The sequence below is a fragment of the Hyperoodon ampullatus genome (assembly GCF_949752795.1).
Source record: "Hyperoodon ampullatus genome assembly, chromosome: 4".
NCBI classification, from domain to species: Eukaryota; Metazoa; Chordata; class Mammalia; order Artiodactyla; family Ziphiidae; genus Hyperoodon; species Hyperoodon ampullatus.
Window position 1 is genome coordinate 41,813,618 of NC_136917.1, and position 19,649 is coordinate 41,833,266.

The 19,649-nt window shown below is 39.5% G+C and overlaps 1 protein-coding gene across 2 annotated transcripts in view; it reads right to left on the reverse strand.

The window, feature by feature from the left end:
* Positions 1 to 5,614, reverse strand: part of ITK (IL2 inducible T cell kinase) — a gene marked incomplete at both ends in the record, with an annotated part of 64,673 nt that extends 59,059 nt beyond the window's left edge. For both annotated transcript variants that reach the window (XM_079703942.1, XM_079703941.1), the window contains one exon: positions 5,477 to 5,614. In XM_079703942.1, coding sequence (XP_079560068.1) covers positions 5,477 to 5,614 — 138 coding nt within the window. The remainder of the gene's footprint in view (positions 1 to 5,476) is intronic.
* Positions 5,615 to 19,649: the final 14,035 nt, after the last annotated feature.

The window sequence follows — 19,649 nt, forward strand, 5'->3', positions numbered from 1 at the left end:
TCTACCAAGGGTTTAGCTGTAAAAGGGAAGGAAGGAAGGGTAAAACAGGGTGGACGGTAAAAGAGAACAGAGTTGCTTGGTTCTTTTAAAAAGAGTTGGGAGCGGGGACTGGCCTACCTGCTGGTTTCTATGTGTGTCTCTGACCCAAATCTTAAGACTCCAACCTCCTGAATTCTCATGGCTAGCCATGATCTGCTGCCTCCAGGGAGTCCTAATTACTTACTCCTGCACCCAGGAATCTCCTGTTTGAAGTCCTTTATCACTTGCTTTGTTTTAACTCTTTTGGTGTTGAGCCTTCTTCTGTTAGGGGTCCCCGTGTGTAACTCTAACCTCTCCAACTGTATCTATACATTCCTCCTTCCCTTCTTTTCTTTCTTTCGCAAATAATGAGTGAATAATATGTACCAGGCACTGTGGTAGACCCTGATGATGCCATCCTTAGCAAATTGGGCACCAGCCCTTGTAAAGCTTACAGTCTAATGGAGGGGGATGACATCAGTACAATAATCACATTAATAACTAGGTAATTACAAATTTGGCATGCACTTTGAAGCAGGGTATGTGCCACTGTATCAGAGCATAAAAAGAGGAGATGACCTAGGCTAGGGAAATGAAGGAAGGCTTCCCCAAGCAAGTGACCTTCAAAATGGGGGGTCTTAAAGTTGAAGAAAATCTTATGTGTTTGGAGTGAGATGGGAGGAAAAGGAGCATGAACTGAAATGGAGGAGACCGTGGGATAGATTTTAGCGTCCCCTCTCAGGGTAAAGGGAGAACCACTGAAGGGACATGCCAGCTTCTGATGAGGGTCATCAGGACATGATCACAGTCACCATGTGAGAAGCTCACACTGGCTACTGTGTGGGGAATGGAGTGGTGGGGGGCCGGTGGAGTGGATGCAGGGAGACCATTAGGAAGTGGTAGCAATCCCAGGTGAGAGATGCTGGCAGCTTCCCGAGAAAGGTGACTCTAGGAAATGGAGAGAAATGGACAGATCCTAGAGGAACTTTCAGTGCCAAAATTCAGACACATGGTGGAGGCTCCCAGAAGTGAATGAAGACAAAGATTTGTCCTGGGGTATATGTGGAAATGATAGAACTCACATAACACATTTCATTGCAGAAGACCTATGTGGCATGGTTGCTGATTTTCAGGACTGCCCTTTAGGTGGAGGGCTCTAGAGCCAGAAGGCATTACGTACTTTGTAATAACCCAGTGGAATCGCCAATTGCCTATGAGCAGCAACTGTTAATAGTAATAAGAACTGTTCAACAGTGAGGCTGTGTTGGCTCTGGAGACATAAGGGAGTTATTTAAATTCTCTTTGCCTCAGTTACATGCTCTGTAACTTGAGGTAATGATAGTTCCTAACTTACAGGGTAGGTGTAAGGATTAGATGAAATAATTCATTTAGCACAGTGAATGACACATAGTAAGTACTCAGTAAATATTAGTTACTATAATTATTAGAATAATGGTAACATTCATTTCATTAAAAAAACTTAAGAAGGAATGTTTGATCATTTTAAAACATGTAAATAGCTTTATAGAGGGTCACACAGCCTTCAGCAACCTTTGCAAAGCCACACAGCTCTTAAGTGGTAGATCTGCTCTTTGACCCAAATCTGTTGACCCCAGAAGCTGTGTTTTTGACCACTGTGCAATAATGTTGCCAAAAGCAAGGAAAGGGGATCCTCTCCCCAACTGCCATCTTTAATTTAGGAAGGATGCATATTATAATAGATGTTTCTGCTGCTAGATCAGACTTTGGCTAAAGGGAAGTGTCCATGAGGAGTGGTGGCCCTATCCAGACAATGACTAGAATGGTGATCTTGACTGTTTTTCCTGTCCTGTGTAAGTGGTAATGGCTCCCATGCTACGGTAACCATGGAAAACTTGTTTCCTAAGGTGCAAAGATTCATTAAAATTGGGAAACCTTTCCATTTCTCCTGAGGGCCTTTCAGAAGATCAAGATGGTTGTATTAGTACCAAGCTTATAACATACTTTTCTCATGAAATACTCAGCATTGAGTAGTGTTGGGGTCCTTACTTTTCAAATAGGAAACAGAGGCTTAAAGAGGCTAAATGTCTTGCCTGAGATCCTACATCTAGAAAGTGATAGAAGCAGCATTTGAATCCAGCTGTAGCAGATTATTCTGGCCTCACCATTCTGTGACACTTGTCTCCCATCTCATGCTTACTCAAAGTACCTGAGGCCCCCGCCCCCCCATTTCTCTCTTTTACCCCTAAAAAGGATCTGATATCAGTCCTGTACAACTAAGCACGTTGTTCAGTAGGTGACTACCTCTCCAGAGTTTATTTTTATTTAAGCCTGCCCCTGCCAGTGGTGTGCTGGAGCCTGCTTATGTTGGCCCACATAAGAGCTGATTGCTAAATTTTCAGGAGTTCTGTGAGCCAGTAGACTTTACATTGGTAGTTTGACATTGGTCATGATGGGAGTATTTACTCTACAGAAATTGGCAAACACCACAAACAAAGGCTCTCCCATATTCTCTACTGCCATTACCACTACAACGATTGTTAGACATTTACCAGCATACCACTGGGCCCTCATCTTTCCTTGTCCTTTGTTAAAGAATGTCTGGCAACAGGGATCACTTTGCTCAGAAATTGGCAGGCACAGGGGAGTGTCTGAAATCACGCCTGGTGGCCAGTCACCACCTGACAGCTCCACGCTTCTTTCTGGCCCACTGCTCCAGCATGACAAAGGAGCTTCCCGGCCCCACAGAAAACACTTGCACATCTCAGTACTTTGAACAGGCATCTGACATCAGATCTAAATTCATGTTAAATTAAAAGGCTCAGTCAGTATGTATTATAATAACAATGGGCATGGAAATTTGAAATTAGAAAAAAACAGACTTATTTTGCAGAACTACAGTATTTGTTCCTGAATATGTAAAGGATTATTTTTATATGATATCATAAATCCACAGAATTTTAGAGCTGCAATGAACATAATTTACAAATGAGAAAAGAGAAAAAGAAGCTGAGACCCTGAGAGGGGTAATGTTGGCCCAACATCACACATCTCATGATGCATGTATGTCTCTACCCACACAGTTATATTTAGTCACAGAATAGAGGGAATCCAGGACCCTGATGTTAGCCCGACTTTGAAGAATCCTTGAATGTTTCCCTTCATTTGAAAATGATTATATTATGCCACCCTGCCAGCTCCTTCATAGATATAATGATGATACAAATAATAGCTAATTTTTACTAGATGCTTACTAGATGACAGGACTTATGTTAAGTGCTTTATATATTAAGTTGAACTACGTATATGAAATTGCCAATATTTGATCTTTTTTTGATCTACCAAATGGTAATTTCTAATAGGTCAATCTAAATACATTCTCTCTAAATATTCACCATTTTTCCATGAAGTGAATACTATTATCACACCCATTTTACAGATGGCAAGGCTGAAGCTTTAATTTAAAAATAAATGTAAAAAAGCTTTCTTCCCACAAGTGTTATTCTTATTTATGGGCAATGAACAATGTACTCTTGTGTGCAAATCAATGGCCCTAAGCAATGGAATGTACATAGAACATAAACAATAACACCTGACATATCTTCCCTTTCTCAGTGACCTTGGAAAATTTTCTAATCAATAAATTTCTGTACTATTTAAAGAAATGCTTTTTAAAATGTTATTTATGAATATAAAGGATAGACATTAGAAAATAAGAAATTTGATGTTTGTGCATTATATATCTGCTATATCCTGCATGGAAATGTTAGAAACTATAGCTCAGGGCTCCCCAGAATGAATTAATTGTCCTAGAATTTTCATAATGCTTGAATGAAGAAGCTGAGTTACTTTACAACATTGTCTACATGCAGATTATAACCAACAAAATTCTGAATCAAGACCATTTGGTTGTATGACTATCTGCAAATAATATTGTACAGAGTTCACAACCAAACAGTTCAAAAAAAGCAGTTACACTCAGAAATGATCAGTACTACGTACATGAGATGATGCTATGTCAAGTGTTGAGTCAGGAAAGAAAATTAGTGAAAACTGTAAAATGGGCTTTGAAAAAAATATTTAAACATAAATGACTACTCTTCAAATATGAAACCAGAACTTCTAATGTCCCATTCACAATAGAAAAAAAATTGACTGATGCCATGTGATTAATCAGCTCTAAATGATGAATTCTCCAAGTTGAAAACTTGGCTATTGGCCCTCCATTAATTTAGTCAACAAATATTCATTAAATATCTACTACAGGGGCCTTGTGCATAAGTAATTTCATATTATTCCCAATTGATTGGCTGATTATTATCAGTAAGCATCTACTTAAGATGAGCATGTCTTTTCACCTCTAAAAAAGAGGCAGTATTATTTCACCTGCAACTTAGAAGTCTAGGAATCCATAGGCTCCATTACCCGGCCTGGCCTCTTTCAAGTCTCCATCTCATTGAACACTTCAAAGCCTGGCTCTCAAAAGACCCCAAACTCATGCCTACACTTACTAAGTCAGACCTCAGCCAAGAATCAGAGTGCCTTTGTCTCTAAGTGACCATCAAGCACCAACGTTGTTTCCCCTACCTCCTTGATGATGGAAAAATAATATAATGATATAGTAAGGAGGCAAACATGCTTCGAAAAATTGCTGAGAAGGGCTCTACAAGTGCTACTTCATAGAAACAAAGGAAAGAAGAAAGGAATGTTGTAGGTGGTATTTCCAGTCCTTTCATTTTATAAAGAATGAACCTGATGCAATAGGTAGAGACATTTGCCCAGGCTAACTCACCTAGAGAGAAGTGGAGTTTGGTCTCCTGACCCCTCTTCCAGTGCTTTTTGTACCAAACTACATTGTTATGATTATTAGTGTTGCACTTATTATTATTGATGTTATGGAATATAAGACTATCTTTAGATATATAAATACTGACTTAGCTAAGCAGCTGTAATCTTCTAGATAAGAACTGCTGTTCTATACTGCATAACATTTTGTGTGTGATAGTCTCTTGGGAAGTTCTCCAAGGGATGAAGAGGTTTACCACTGGGCTTCGCAAATTCTAGACAATTAAATGCCCAAGGATCATTATTCCCCATGTCAGGTGAGTGATGACCATTGAGACAAAACTGAATCCATAAAAATGTTGAAATGGGACCCATCACTTAACCATTCCATTTGCCGCATAAAATATTATAATTTAAAAGTCAAACTTAACCTTGCAGGGGAAAGATAAGCTAATGAATAATAAACTTACTCTTTTACAGTTTTTAGAACTGAAATCACCTAATACAATTAACCCATCTCTTGACTTTTCTCCTTGCTCTCTTCCAATTACTCTTACTGTACTTTTTAGGTTGTTATAACAAGTACATCTGTGTTTTCTGTGTTCTTATTTTATTCTATGTATATCTTCATGAGTCAGCCCAGTCTAACTATAAAATACTGTTTTAAAAAGGACAAAACAAAGTGCTCACATACCCCATGACGGTCCTCAAAGTATGCCAGGCTGGTTTTGGTTAAAACAAAGAATCGAACTTTAAAGTTCGAAGGAGAAGTTCTTCTCTTTTGTTGGGATTTCTTGATGAGCTGTTCTTCCAGGAGGATAAAGTTGTTCATGATCCAGTCCTTGAAAAGAGATGCACCTTGGGCATCACCTCTCAACACAACCAGAGGAAACAGCTTCAGGGCAAGGAATGAGTTGGAGAGGCAGTTGATCTTCAGAGAGTTGTTCAAAGGCAACTTGCCTCCAATGTTATCTCTCTACCAACATTCAGTCAACATTGCAGAGCTTCTCTTCTGATGTCAAAGCCCACAACCACATCCTTTCAAAATTCAGAAAACTATGAAGCGTAAGTAAAAATTATATGTACCCTTTGCTGTATGGTTTAGAGATGATATTTTGAAGAACCTCAGACTCAAAATGATATGATGGATTAGAGTTTAATCTTCATAGTTCCTGCTTTAGCCCGTCTAACAGTTAAGGCATGCAGCACAAGGGGTAGAAACGTGGACTTTAGGGTCGATGGACAATAGTTTGTGTGTTAGTTTTCTGTTGGCTGCTGTAACAAATTATCACAAGTTTAGATGCCTCACGAATTTATTATCTTACAGTTCTGTAGTTCAGAAATGCAAAATGGGTCTCACTGGGCTAAAATCAAGATGTCAGCAGGGTTGTGATCCTTTCTGGAGGATCTCTAGGGTAGAATCTGTTTCCTTGCCCTTTCCAGCTTCTAGGACCACCCGCATGCCTTGACTCTCAGCCCTCTTCCTCCATCTTCAAAGCCTACAACAGCAGGTCAAATTCTTTCATCTCATACAACTGTAACCTCTTCTTCTGCCTCCCTCTTCCATATTTGAGATTCCTTAAGATTACACTGGGCTTGCCTGGATGATCTAAAATAATCTCCCTATTTTAAGATCTGTTTATTAGCAACCTTAATTCCATATTCTACCTTAATTCCCCTTTGTCATGTAAGCGAACACATGCACAGGTTCTAGTGATTAGGACAAGGACATCTTTACCTATCACAGGTTGGCTTCTGGCTCCACCAGCTAACTAACTGTGAGACTATAAGCAAATTACTCAAGAGCTCTGAGCCTCAGCTTTTTTACCTGTGAAGGGGAATGGTGGTGTCCCTATATGTGAGGCTAGTCTCTGGTTTCCTTGCCAGTCTCATCTCATACCTCTCTGCTCACACATTTTCACTTTAGCCCTCATGCGTGCTTCTCATGCTGCTTTAAACATCTGCTCCCTTTGCCTGAAAACATCTTCTCTCCCCGCTTTGCCTGCTTTAACTCTAAATTATACTGCTAGTCTCAGCCATGTCACTTCCTCAGGGAAGCTTTCCTGGCTTTACTAAGTCAAATCCGCCAATTATATATGTAGAGGGCACCTTATGACATACCCCTTATGACAATTGTCATTGTACTTTTTGGAGGGTGATTTTTGAATTAATGTTTGTCTCCCCCACTAGTCTGGAAGCTCCCTAATGGTAAGGAAGACTATGTGTGGTTTTGCTCACCATTACATACTCAGCAACCATCACGGTGCCTGGCACATTAAAAGGATGTTTAGAAAAATGTGTGGAATGAGTAATCACCAAACTGAGTTGGACAATTATAAGAGACAATGGGCATAAAACACTTAAGAGAAATATATTAAAGTTTATTATTTTGTTAAATTTAAATAAAAGCCCATAGTAGTTTGTCTGTGCTACAGAGAAATGATTGCTTTTCCATCACAAAACATAGTGGAAGAGCAGAAAATAAGTAAATCCTTCAGAATGGCATAATAAAGTATACATGAGCTCTGAAGACAGACAAAATTACATTGGAATCCCAGCTCTGTCACTTACTAAGCTGTTTCTTTGAGTGAGCTACTTACCCTCGCTGACCCTTGGTGTCTGTGAGGGTCCTTTTGAAGACAATCCCATAAGCTCTGTGAGTGGTGGATGCTAGTCATGTATCTGGCCTTAGAATTAAGGTATAAAGTATCGTGAGTCCTACTTCTAGCATGAAGTAAATAACCAAGAAATCTCAGTGTAAGGAGAGATGGCATATGCCAGACAGGGATAAATAATGAAACAGAACAATCATTATTGCTGTATAGGAGTGCAATGATCTAGAATTTATTTTTTTCATGTGAATTACCAGACTACAGCTTAATTTTGTCTCATATATTGGATGCCCCAGCATAATCAAGACACTCAAGATTGTTGGGGAGGGAATACTTTAAATGATTTCCCCACCTCCATTCTGAGATTTTAAGATATATGTGTGGAAATACACTGCCCCAAAGAGGTAGTATTTCTTTTCTCTCCTGAATATGGACTTGAGACAGGGATTGCTATTTTCTCCAAGTACCTATTCTCCCCTTCTTCCCAGGTAACAGACTCCCTGAAGGTTATCTAGGCATCTGGCCAGCCAGAATAAAGATTACATTTTTCAGTCATATTAACTGTATTCTAGCTAATTGAACAGGGCAGAAGTTATGAGCACAACTTCAAGGAAATGTCCTTAGTGGCAATCATCATACCTTTTTCATTCTCTTTTTCCTGCTTCCTGCTAACTAGAATGTGAATGTGAAGGTTGGAGCTAGAGCAGCTATCTTATACCTTGAAGTAGAAATTGCATATTGAGGTCAGTGGAGTATAAAATAGAAAGATCCTGGGGTCCTGATGACCTTGGATCCTCCTTGCAGCCTGGGAGCACTTTTTCTTTAATGTAAAAAGAAATAAAATTTTATTTTCTAAGCCCCTGTTATTTTGAGGTTCTGTCACAAACAGTAAACCTAATTTTAACTAATACAGTGCGTTTTCAAACTAGACTGTAAAGTCCTTTGAGAAGGGTAGATTTATACCTGGTTTGTTCAGGTTGAAAGATTTACAGACTTCACAAAGTATTCTCATGTGGGAAAGCAAAATGTCATCAGTAGCTGTTGTAATAGGAGCCTTTCCTTTGCCAAGTCTCCATGGAGTGTAATTATAAGTAATTTTATTCTCTCTCTCTCATAGCACCTTCAAACCCACTCGCTGGGATTGGTTTTTGTCCTCACTTAAACATAACCTTAAGAGACCCAATGTTGTCCCCATCACTCTTAGGAAAACGTGTAAAAATAATCCCTTTGTTTTGTTTTAAAGTCCTATTGGGAATTCCCTGGTGGCACAGTGGTTAAGAATCTGCCTGCCAATGCAGGGGACACAGATTCAATCCCTGGTCCAGGAAGAGCCCACATGCCGTGGAGCAACTAAGCCCTCGAGCCACAACTACTGAGCCTGTGTGCCACAACTATTGAAGCCCGTGCACCCTAGAGCCCACACACCGCAACTACTGAGCCCACACGCCGCAACTACTGAAGCCCATGCGCTCTAGGGCCTGTGTGCCGCAACTACTGAGTCCACGCACCTAGAGCCTGTGCTCTGCAACAAGAGAAGCCACCGCAATGAGAAGCCTGCACACCACAATGAAAAGTAGCCCCCACTCACTGCAACTAGAGAAAGCCCATGCACAGCAACGAATACCCAGTGCAGCCAAAAATAATAAATAAAACATTGAAAAAAATTCTAAAAGAAAAACAAAAAAAAACCTATTGATAACTTTTGGAGGATGCTGGAAAACCAATTTATTATTCTGTAAACTGCAAAACAAAGAGAAAGAATAAAATATATTTCCTATTTTTCCTGAAGAGCCATATCTCAGTTTAGTAATCAAATATTTAATGAAGGAGAGTCCTTCTTTACAGAAGAATTCCAATGAATAAATTAAGGAGTGATAGAATATCACCATTTTGCAATCCTAATAATGCATAATGGTTTGAGGCAATGCTCATCAATGGCTGCTAAAATCATTAAGTGAAGAGCCAATAGGAAAATCTATAATTTATTTATTAGACTGATAGCATTGTAACACATTGATCAATCTTAACAGCAGGAAAAGAGAGACAATCAGACATTATGTATTTCCTGAAGTGATGCAATAGGAAGTACACAGAAGCCTTTCCAAAAGAAAAAAAAGCAAAAAAAGCAAACAATTCTCATCCAACCTCTAGATCTAAATTCAAGTTTGCAGGAAATACAAGAGATAAAGGAACATGACAAATGACAGCATGGAGATAAGTTCAGAATACAGTGGACCCTCTGTATCTGCGGATTCTGGATCTGTGGATTCAACCAACTGTGGGTCAAAAAAAAAAAAAATTCCAGAAAGTTCCAAAAAGCAAAACTTGAATTTACTGTGCACCAGAAACTATTTACATAGCATTTACAGTATATTTACAACTATTTATATAGCTTTTATATTGTATTAGGTATTATAAGAAATCTAGAGATGTTTTAAAGTTTACAGGAGGATATGTGTAAGTTATATACAAATACTATGCCATTTTCTATAAGGGACTAGAGCATTTTGTATTTGGGGGGTCCTGGAACCAATCCACCATGGACACCTCGGGTCTGTACCCAAATCACTAAAGACAACTGACCCCATGTCTGTAACAAGTAAGTCAGAGGGAGAACCCATAAGATTAAAAGAGACTTTAAGAGCCATATCAATCATGTGCTGATTTTGTTTGGATTTATATTCAAACAAATCAATTATATAAAGCCATTCTGAGACAGTTGGGAAATCAAAACACTGCATATTTGATGACTAAATTATTTTTAATTTTTAAGGCATGATAATGGCACTGTTGTTATTGTAAAAGAGTCTTTATTGTGCACAGAAACATGCAGAAATAATTATTGATAAAATAACAAAATATATGAGATTTGCTTTGTTATAATCCAGTGGAGGGGGAGAAATAGGCAGGGCAAGAGATGACAAATGTTTGGCTGAGCTGACAGTTGAAGCTGGGTGATGGATGGGTTGGTGGTTCTTTATTCTCCTCACATTGCTGTATGTTTGAAATTTTTCATAATAAAAGTTAAGAAAAAGGCCTGTCCAAGTCAGTCTAATAACAAAAACTCCAAACACATATTCAATTTAATGCTTTTCCTCAACCTAAGCAGAGGTCTGGTACAGGCTTTTTTTTTTTTTGCGGTTCGCGGGCCTCTCCCTGTTGTGGCCTCTCCCGTTGCGGAGCACAGGCTCCGGACGCGCAGGCTCAGCGGCCGTGGCTCATGGGCCCAGCCACTCTGCAGCACGTGGGATCCTCCCAGACCGGGACACGAACCCGTGTCCCCTGCATCGGCAGGCGGACTCTCAACCACTGTGCCACCAGGGAAGCTCCTGGTACAGGCTTTGAAGCATGTTGCCTTTTCTACTATATCCTAACTCCTCCTCCTTCCCCATACACTAGCCTTGCTTCTGACGCACTCCTTCAGGCTCAGGCTTGGGGCAAGAAGGGGAACAGGCACTGAATTCAATGAGGTCACAGTTGTAATCTTAGGTTGATGCCCTCTGAATGTGGTGGATACACAATTGTTGCTTTTTCTTTCGTGGGAAAGTTTTGTCATGTGTGTTGTTGCCATTATTTTCAGAGGGCTCTGACAGCAGTTCTCTTGATATTGGAGATGCCAGTCTGACTCCCAGTGAGCCCAACCTTCAGCTCTTGGGCTTCTGCTGGTCCTCCTCCAGAGTGCCTCCCCTGCAACTCTCTTGGGATCCCTTTGCCCATCTTTGTTGTCCTCTTGCGTAAATGTTCCTTGAAAATGAACTGCATGCCACTTATTCCCTCCCATGGCTCTAGAGAAGACTCAGGTATCCATTGAGGGATGGATGTACCATTTGCCCCAAGTGCAGCCTCTTCTCCCACTGACACCAAACAAGGAGCTCTTCCACAAGATTTAACCTTTGCCTTTCTCCAAATGGGATTTAGACAACAGTCCTCATAAACCCTATGAGACTTAGGTCAAGCTAGTGAGTAGTCCTTTAAAGCTCCTGTCACTTAGCTTCTGGTGGATGCAAACACCTGCCCCCTTTCCCCCCGAGTGGGTTATGAGAGGAAATGCACAGTGCACCAAAAACTCTCTCTTGGTTTTTCAAGCTTTTGTTTTCTAAAAGCTGGAGGTGGGCAAAGACTATTACTGGCAGAACTTGTTTTGCTTCCTATTGTATCAAGCACAGATGATAAGGTATTCTACTTTAGGACAGAAAGTCACTTGATTCCTTTAATTGTATTATTTTAGGTCTTTGAGGCCTCAACTGAAACTGAGTTGGAAAAGTTTGTTTAATATCCTCTAACAAAGAAAAAAACCAATTCAGCCTGGCACTACTGGATCCAGCTACTTAATGACATCAGAAATTTTGATTTTAATTTCTTAGTTTTGTGTCAGCTTCACGCTTAGGAAGGCTTTCCTCTGTGGCAGCAAAAGGCTGACATTTTGCCAGTGGAACTGGATTCTTTTTCCTAATAGTTCCAGCAAAAGTCTCAGAACTGTGAATCATTGCCCTGGCCTGGGTGAGTTGCTAATATGTAGCTCAGTCATTACAGCCAAGGCGATAGAATATCCTGTTGTCTATTTCTAGGTCTGCACCCTTTCCTGGATTTGGGGATGGGTTACAGTCGGCCCTATCCAGACAAATGGGCTGAGAGTAGAGAGAGGTTTTCCTCTAAAGGAACACCAAGATTGTTGCCACTAGAGGAAGTGGAATGGATGTCAGCTCATCAATAAATCATCTCACCTTTACTCTGCCCTGAAGCCCATCTTCATTGTTCTAGCATTTGAGGCCCTGCAAGTCCAATCCTCTTCTCTGGTCCAGGGAATAGCCATTTAGGTAAGTGGAGATGCTTCTTACATAACTCCAGAGCCCTCCTGTGTCCAGGATGAAGAGATCCTTCAACTGCACGCTTAGGATGTGGCTTCCAAGGCCTTTATTATCCTAGTGGTTCTCATCCAGACTTGATCAGGTTTATATGGATCTGTTTAAGAGTGATACCCAGAATATTTTGGTAATTATATAGCTTCTATCTTCTGAAAAATTTTTAAAAAACCTTAGTCCTTCTACAACTATTAATCCTAGAGAAAAAAAAAATAACATGAGCACATAGAGGTATTTGTACTAAATGTTCATTGCAGTGTTTGTAATAGAAACAACCTATATGTGCATCAGTGAGAAACTGATTAATCTATGGTGCATCCATTCAGTGGAACACTGAGATAACGAAAATGAATGAATAATTTCTATAATGTATCACTCTAAAAAGTACAAGATCTATTGTTAAGATAGAAAAGGTGCAGACAAATATGTATGGCATAAGCCCATTTTTACATAAAAGTATTTTGTGTTTGTATTAATATGTATGTATATGTGCAGGGCAATGTCGGAAAGTTTCTATATCAAACTTCCAGCAAGAAACTGGAAAGGTAGAGAGATGTTTTACTTTTTAATTTATGTAATTAAAAAAGACCATATTGTGGGGGAATTTTTTACTTTCCAATTTAAAATGAAAGTATGTCCTTTGTCAGAAATAATTGGTTTGATTAGTAGAAGATAGTGATAACTGAGGTGGCCAGTTAGACCTTAGAGCTTAGACCTAATTTTTGAACTATATATATATATATACACACACACACACATACATACATATATATGTATTTCTGGTTACAGAAGTGAAATATATCTTGCTGGAAAGAGCCAACCATCAAATAGACAAAAATAATAATCACTTTTAGTCTCACCCCTCAGAGATAATCAATGTTAACATTTATTTTACTTTTTTCCAATATTTTTTCAGAGTTAAATTTAATATTTATTCATTGCAATATAATTGCAATAATCATCTTATCCCAGCTCCTGTATCATTTACCATCCCCCACCTCTACAGTTTCTAATCTTATTATTTTTATCTTAAACGTTAACTATTTTATTATTTGTATGTGTATTTAATTGTAAGCTTCTTCAATATAACATCAAAGAAATAAATATTTAGACCGAGATGGGATGTCTCATGGCTTATAAATATAGCAAAATTGGAAGCCAAGAGAGGGAAATTGTCATAAGACCATGAAAAAGCGTGCAGAATTTTGGCTCTGAGTGGGGCTAAACATGTCTGAGGACAGAAACTAGAAGGGAGCAGAAAGCGAGTAGGTGGGGAAGAGAGGTGACACTTGTTGGACCATAATGTTGAGAAATAAAATTCTTTAGATCTCCTGTCTGACTTCTTTCATCTATACCAGCTCATTTTCTTTTGAAACCTAAGGCAGAAGCAAACTGATTTGCATAATGGCCCTTAGGGAAAGAGTCTAGGTGACTGTGGTCTTTTTCTGACAGCCAGAAGTTAAGGCAGAAATCAGGTTGGCTTCCTGAAGTCCTAGGTGCCCAAGGCTCACCACAGCTCATCCCACGCCACCTCGGTTAAACAGTGTTGACATATAAGGGCTGTGGATTGTATTTTAGGCCAGGGGATTTACCCAGCAGATATATGCTGTGTACAGTATGGAAATCTCCCCACCCTCACATCCTGCCTAGCTCACTAGGCCCTCTCAGGTGGCATGCTCTTTGAAAAGGCTATATATAGCTGTCTGCTTGCCTTGCTTTACAAAGTGATAGGTGCGGAACAAAAGTTATTGACTTGAAACCTCTTCCCATGATAAACAGGTGGACTTCAGCCATCTATAATCTTGCATGTCTACCTATACTCAGTACATCATATACAGTATTTTGTGTTTCATGCTTCACATCTCTTTAATCTTAGGCCAGTTAAAAATGTACAGGAAACTATCCTTAGAATTGTGGTTCTGGCAGTTTCTCTTCTCACAAAACATTGTTGGTTTTAAATATTGAGATAAGTGTTATCAGGTCCATTCATTCAACTCATTCACTATTACTCTATCATGTATTTAATTGTCCTCCTGTATTGTTCTCTGTCTCTTCAGGGTGTTCTCCAGAATTGTAAATTTTCCGAAATTAGGGTGGTGGTTTATGCATGCTTCACTATAGTCCTTGTTAAGAAGAATTACCAAAAACTTGTAAATAGAAAAAATTATAAAGCAGGTAACATGTACTTTCCTTTTTTTAAAAAAAAATAATAAATTTATTTATTTATTTGTTTTTTGCTGCGCTGGGTCTTTGTTGCTGCGCGCGGGCTTTCTCTAGTTGCGGTGAGGAGGGGCTACTCTTCATAGCAGTGCTCGGGCTTCTCATTGCGGTGGCTTCTTTTGCTGTGGAGCATGGGGTCTAGGCACGTGGGCTTCAGTAGTTGTGGCACGCGGGCTCAGTAGTTACAGCTCGCGGGCTCTAGAGCACAGGCTCAGTAGTTGTGGCGCATGGGCTTAGTTGCTCTGTGGCATGTGGGATCTTCCCGGACCAGGGCTCAAACCTGTGTCCCCTGCACTGGCAGGCGGATTCTTAACCATTGTGCCACCAGGGAAGTCCAACATGTACTTTCAATGTCATATTAAAGCACTGTTTAAATACCTGCCCAAGGATTATGTGATTATCTAAGAGAAGGAAGTAAGACAATGGAATTGGATTAATAAATCAAGACAGAAGTATTGCTGTCTATTATTTTTAATAGCTTTATTGAGATACATTTCACATATCAAAACATTTATCCATTGAAAGTATACAGTTCAGTGCTTTTTCATATATTCACAGTTGTGAAACTATCACAATGTAACTTTGGAACATTTTCAGCACCCCAAGAAGACTATCTATTATTGATTAAAGTCTCAGACTCTGTGAAGTTCTCTAATAACTTATAGATTTTCATTCAGAAGAGATGCAAATGATTTCTGTTTAGTAAAAAAGATAGCCCCAAAGCTTATGATTTTATTGCCCTGTAGACATTTAACCAGTTTTGTATCTAACCTGGCAGTGTTAGTCCAATATTCTTTCTCCAATGCCAATGCCTATACCTTTAATTCTCCTTTGAACCAGCTTTACCATCATGCTGATTCCCTCATTGATGAGGTAATGAAATCTGTGACATGTTTTCATTGTATATTTGTGTGAGAGTCATGTTTTAAAGTTTTTGAAACTTATATTTGACAACCTGAATGCTCTTAGCTCAATGGTGGGCACATAGCTGGCAATCAATAAATATGTCTTGACTTATTGATCCCCATTTTTTTGATAGGGGATACGTCAGACTTTTAAACTTTGGAAAGAGAGAATAAATTTTCAGAAGGTCTTCAAGAAAAGTCAGAAAATGAATTTTGAATGATATTTTGTATTTGGGTTCTCAAATTCTAAAATTTAAAGTATTATTTATTTTTGTGCAAGTAGTATATACAATAGAATAAAATCTGAAATGTATAAAAGAGAATGCCCTGGGAAGCTAAGTCTCCATCCCACCATTTCTTTCAGCCAGAAAGTTTGCTTCTGGTACTGGTTTCCTGTGCATATTTTCACATACACACACGAACACACATTTTTAAATTTTTTATTAAAAAATATGTGGCATGACTTATACGCTCTTTGCAACTTGCTTTTTTTACTTACTGATATTTATTGAAAATTGTTCAACATCAGTATACATAACAGTTGCCTCAGTCAAAACATGTCTGGTGGCTGATCACTTTTCACTACTTCCACTGCCTCCACACACATCTTCATCTCTTGCAGGAGCTACCCAGTCTCCGTTTCCGTCCCTATTACACCTCTATGATCTATTTGCAACTTGGTGGCCAGAATGATTCTCCATTTATGTAGGTCAGATCATCTCCCATTTACAGCAGAGCTAAACACCTCACAATGTCCTACAAGGTCCTTCACACATTATCTGCTTCCCTACCATCACCACAGTTGCTTCTTGGCCTCATCTCCAACCTCTCCCTCACTCCACTCTTGTCACTGTGGCCCCCTTGGTGTTCCTCTAACATACCAGGCACACTCCCACCTCAGGACTCCCACCCCTTGCTATTCCCTCTGACAAGAGGCTACTCACCAGACATCTGCATGGCTTTCTCCCTGACCTCCTTGAGGTCACTGCTTAAAAGTCACTTCTCAATGAGCCTTCCTTGACAACCACCTCCAGCTCCTTCTCCCATGCACACACTCCCATCCCATTTGCCTACTTTATCTTTCTCCACAGCATCGGACATACAATATATTTTACTCATTTATTATCTACATATAAGCTCCATGAAAGTGAGGATATTTGTTTATTTTGTCCACTGCTGCATTCCTAGCACCTAGAACAGGGCCTGGCACAAAATAGGTACCTAATAATATTAATTAAAAGAATTGATGAATTTATGCTGCATAGTACTTATATATTTGTGCTTTACTTGTGTGACCCAGTGTAGTATAATTTAACCATTGCCATATTTGGGGACTTACATATGCTTTTGGTACCTTTTGACCATGATAAAGTTGCCTAACTTCCCTGAGCCTTGATTTTTTTCCCATATAAAATGGGAATAGTAGCTGTACCTACATTTTATAGCGCTGTATGGGAATTACATTTTTCAAAGAATGTAAAGTGTTTAGCACTATGCCTGACTTATAGTAAGTTCTTTATAATATAATTATGATTTCTCTCATTAATCATTCATCAGAAATGGACTTATGAGAAGAAGAGATGATTGAGAATATAAAAACTTCTTGTTTTAAAACCCAATAGTGTTGACTTTTAGTGATTACCTCCTTACAATAGAATATAAGCCACTTTGATCTTTTTTGGGAGAAATCATTTAACATCTTCAGAAAAAAAATTTTAGCTCTTCAGAAGTAGGGACCTTTATCTCTGCATTTTCCGTTTTCTAGCTGGTCCTGAAAATAGTGCTTGCTCAATAAATTTTGTTGACTAAACAAATGGAAGAATGAATCTCAGTGGGTATAAGCAAGTTCATATTTACTGAAAAGCTGCAATTTGCCAGGTACTGCAGTAGGCACTAGGGATATAAAAAAGAACATTTAGGGGGTGAAGTTTATTTCAATACCTTCACATAGTAATCATTGAGTTTGGGAGATGTATTTTTACCTGAAAAGTAGTCTTCTAACTGGAGGAGGGGGAATTTGGGTTCATCACCTTGTGCAAAGTACAAAAACTCCAGAAAGGCATCTTTGCCATAATTTCTCTGAAGAGCTTTTCAAAGAAACAGAACATCAATGGTTTATCAGGTAGACATCAAGAGTGAAGAAGCAGGCAGACCAATATGGGAAATCCTACAGTGATTCAAGACTTTAGTGATTTCCTAGGGTCCCCACGTATATTGCTAACCATGAATGATTCTATATTTGGTGCAGAATGAGAGTATGATGGTGAGCCATGCAGCTTGAGACAGAGAAAAATCCTGACCTGAAGTGCAAGACTGGGGATAAAATCCATCCAGCTCTATGTTCTGTCCCTGAGGAAGATAATCCTGAGCCTCAGTTCCTCACCATAGAATTATGGTTTTAAAAACTAGCCTCAGGCTTCCCTGGTGGCGCAGTGGTTGAGAGTCCGGCTGCCGATGCAGGGGACACGGGTTCGTGCCCCGGTCCGGGAAGATCCCACATGCCGCGGAGCGGCTGGGCCCGTGAGCCACTGACGCTGAGCCTGCGCGTCCGGAGCCTGTGTTCCGCAATGGGAGAGCCCACAACAGTGAGAGGCCTGCATACCGCAAAAAAAAAAAAAAAAAAAAACCAGAACTAGCCTCCTTTACAAGAATATACAAGGGGAAAAAGACAGTCTCTTCAGCAAGTGGTGTTGGGAAAGTTGGACAGCCGCATGTAAATCAGTGAGGTTAGAACACACCCTCTCACTATATACAAAAATGAACTCAAAATGGCTTAAAGACTTACATATAAGACATGACACCATAAAACTCCTAGAAGAGAACATAGGCAAAACATTCTCTGACATAAATCATACCAGTGTTTTCTTAGGTCAGTCTTCCAAGGCAATAGAAATAAAAGCAAAAATAAACAAATGGGACCTGATCAAACTTCTAAGCTTTTGCATGGCAAAGAAAACCATAAACAAAACAAAAAGACAACCTGTGGAATAGGAGAATATATTTGCAAATGATACAACTGACAAGAGGTTAATTGCCAAAATATACAAGTGGCTCATACAACTCAACAATAGAAAACAACGCAATCAAAAGATGGGCATAAGAACAAAATAGACATTACTCCAAAGAAGACATACAGATGGCCAATAGGCACGTGAAAAGATGCTCAACATCACTAATTTTAGAGAAACGCAAATCAAAACTATAATGAGGTATCACCTCACACCAGTCAGAATGGCCATCCTTAAAAAGTTTACAAATAACAAATGCTGGAGAGGGTATGGAGAAAAGGGAGCCCTCCTACAGTGTTGGAAATTAAATCGGTAGAGCGACTGTGGAAAACAGTGTGGAGGTTCCTCAAAAAACTCAAAATAGAATTACCATATGATCCAGCAATCCCACTCCTCTCCTGGGCATACATCTCAACAAAACTATAATTCAAAACATACATGCACCCCTATGTCATAGCAACACTATTCACTGTAGCTAAGACATGGAAACAACCTAAATGTCCACCAACAGATGAAGGGATATAGATAGAAGATGTGGTACGTATATAAAATGGAATACTACTCAGCCATAAAAAGAATGGAATAATGCCATTTGCAGCAACATGGATGGACCTAGAGATTATCATACTAAGTGAAGTACATCAGAAAGAGAAAGACAAATACCGCATGATATCACATTTGTGGAATCTAAAATATGACACAAATGAACTTATCTACGAAACAGAAAGAGACTCACAGACATAGAGAACAGACTTGTGGCTACCAAGGGGGAGGTAGGGGAGGGATGGATTGGGAGTTTGGGGTTAGCAGATGCAAATTATTATATATAGGATGGATAAAGCACAAAGTCCTACCATATAACACAGGGAACTATATTCAATATCCTGTGATAAACCATAATGGAAAAGAATATGAATATGACAGGTGAAAAGTCACCACAGGACAGGAGGGGACAAGACCCAGAAATCATTCTCCCAGTGGTCCTTATCCGGCCATGGAAACTCAAAGTTTGACAAAAAAGGAAAAGGGCACAGTGGCACCAGGGGCAGAGGAGACAGCTCTCACAGGAGTAGCAGCCACAGCTCCTCTGCCAAGAAGGGGAGGACAGCTCGCAAACTGGGGAAGAGCCAGTCCGCCACCAGTTCAGGGACTCTAAGTAAGAAATCCAGTAAGACCCTCTCCTTTAGGAGCTTCAGAGTCATTCCAGGTTCAGAAACAATGGTCACACATGACCATTGAGAGGTAGACGTTGTGGCTAAA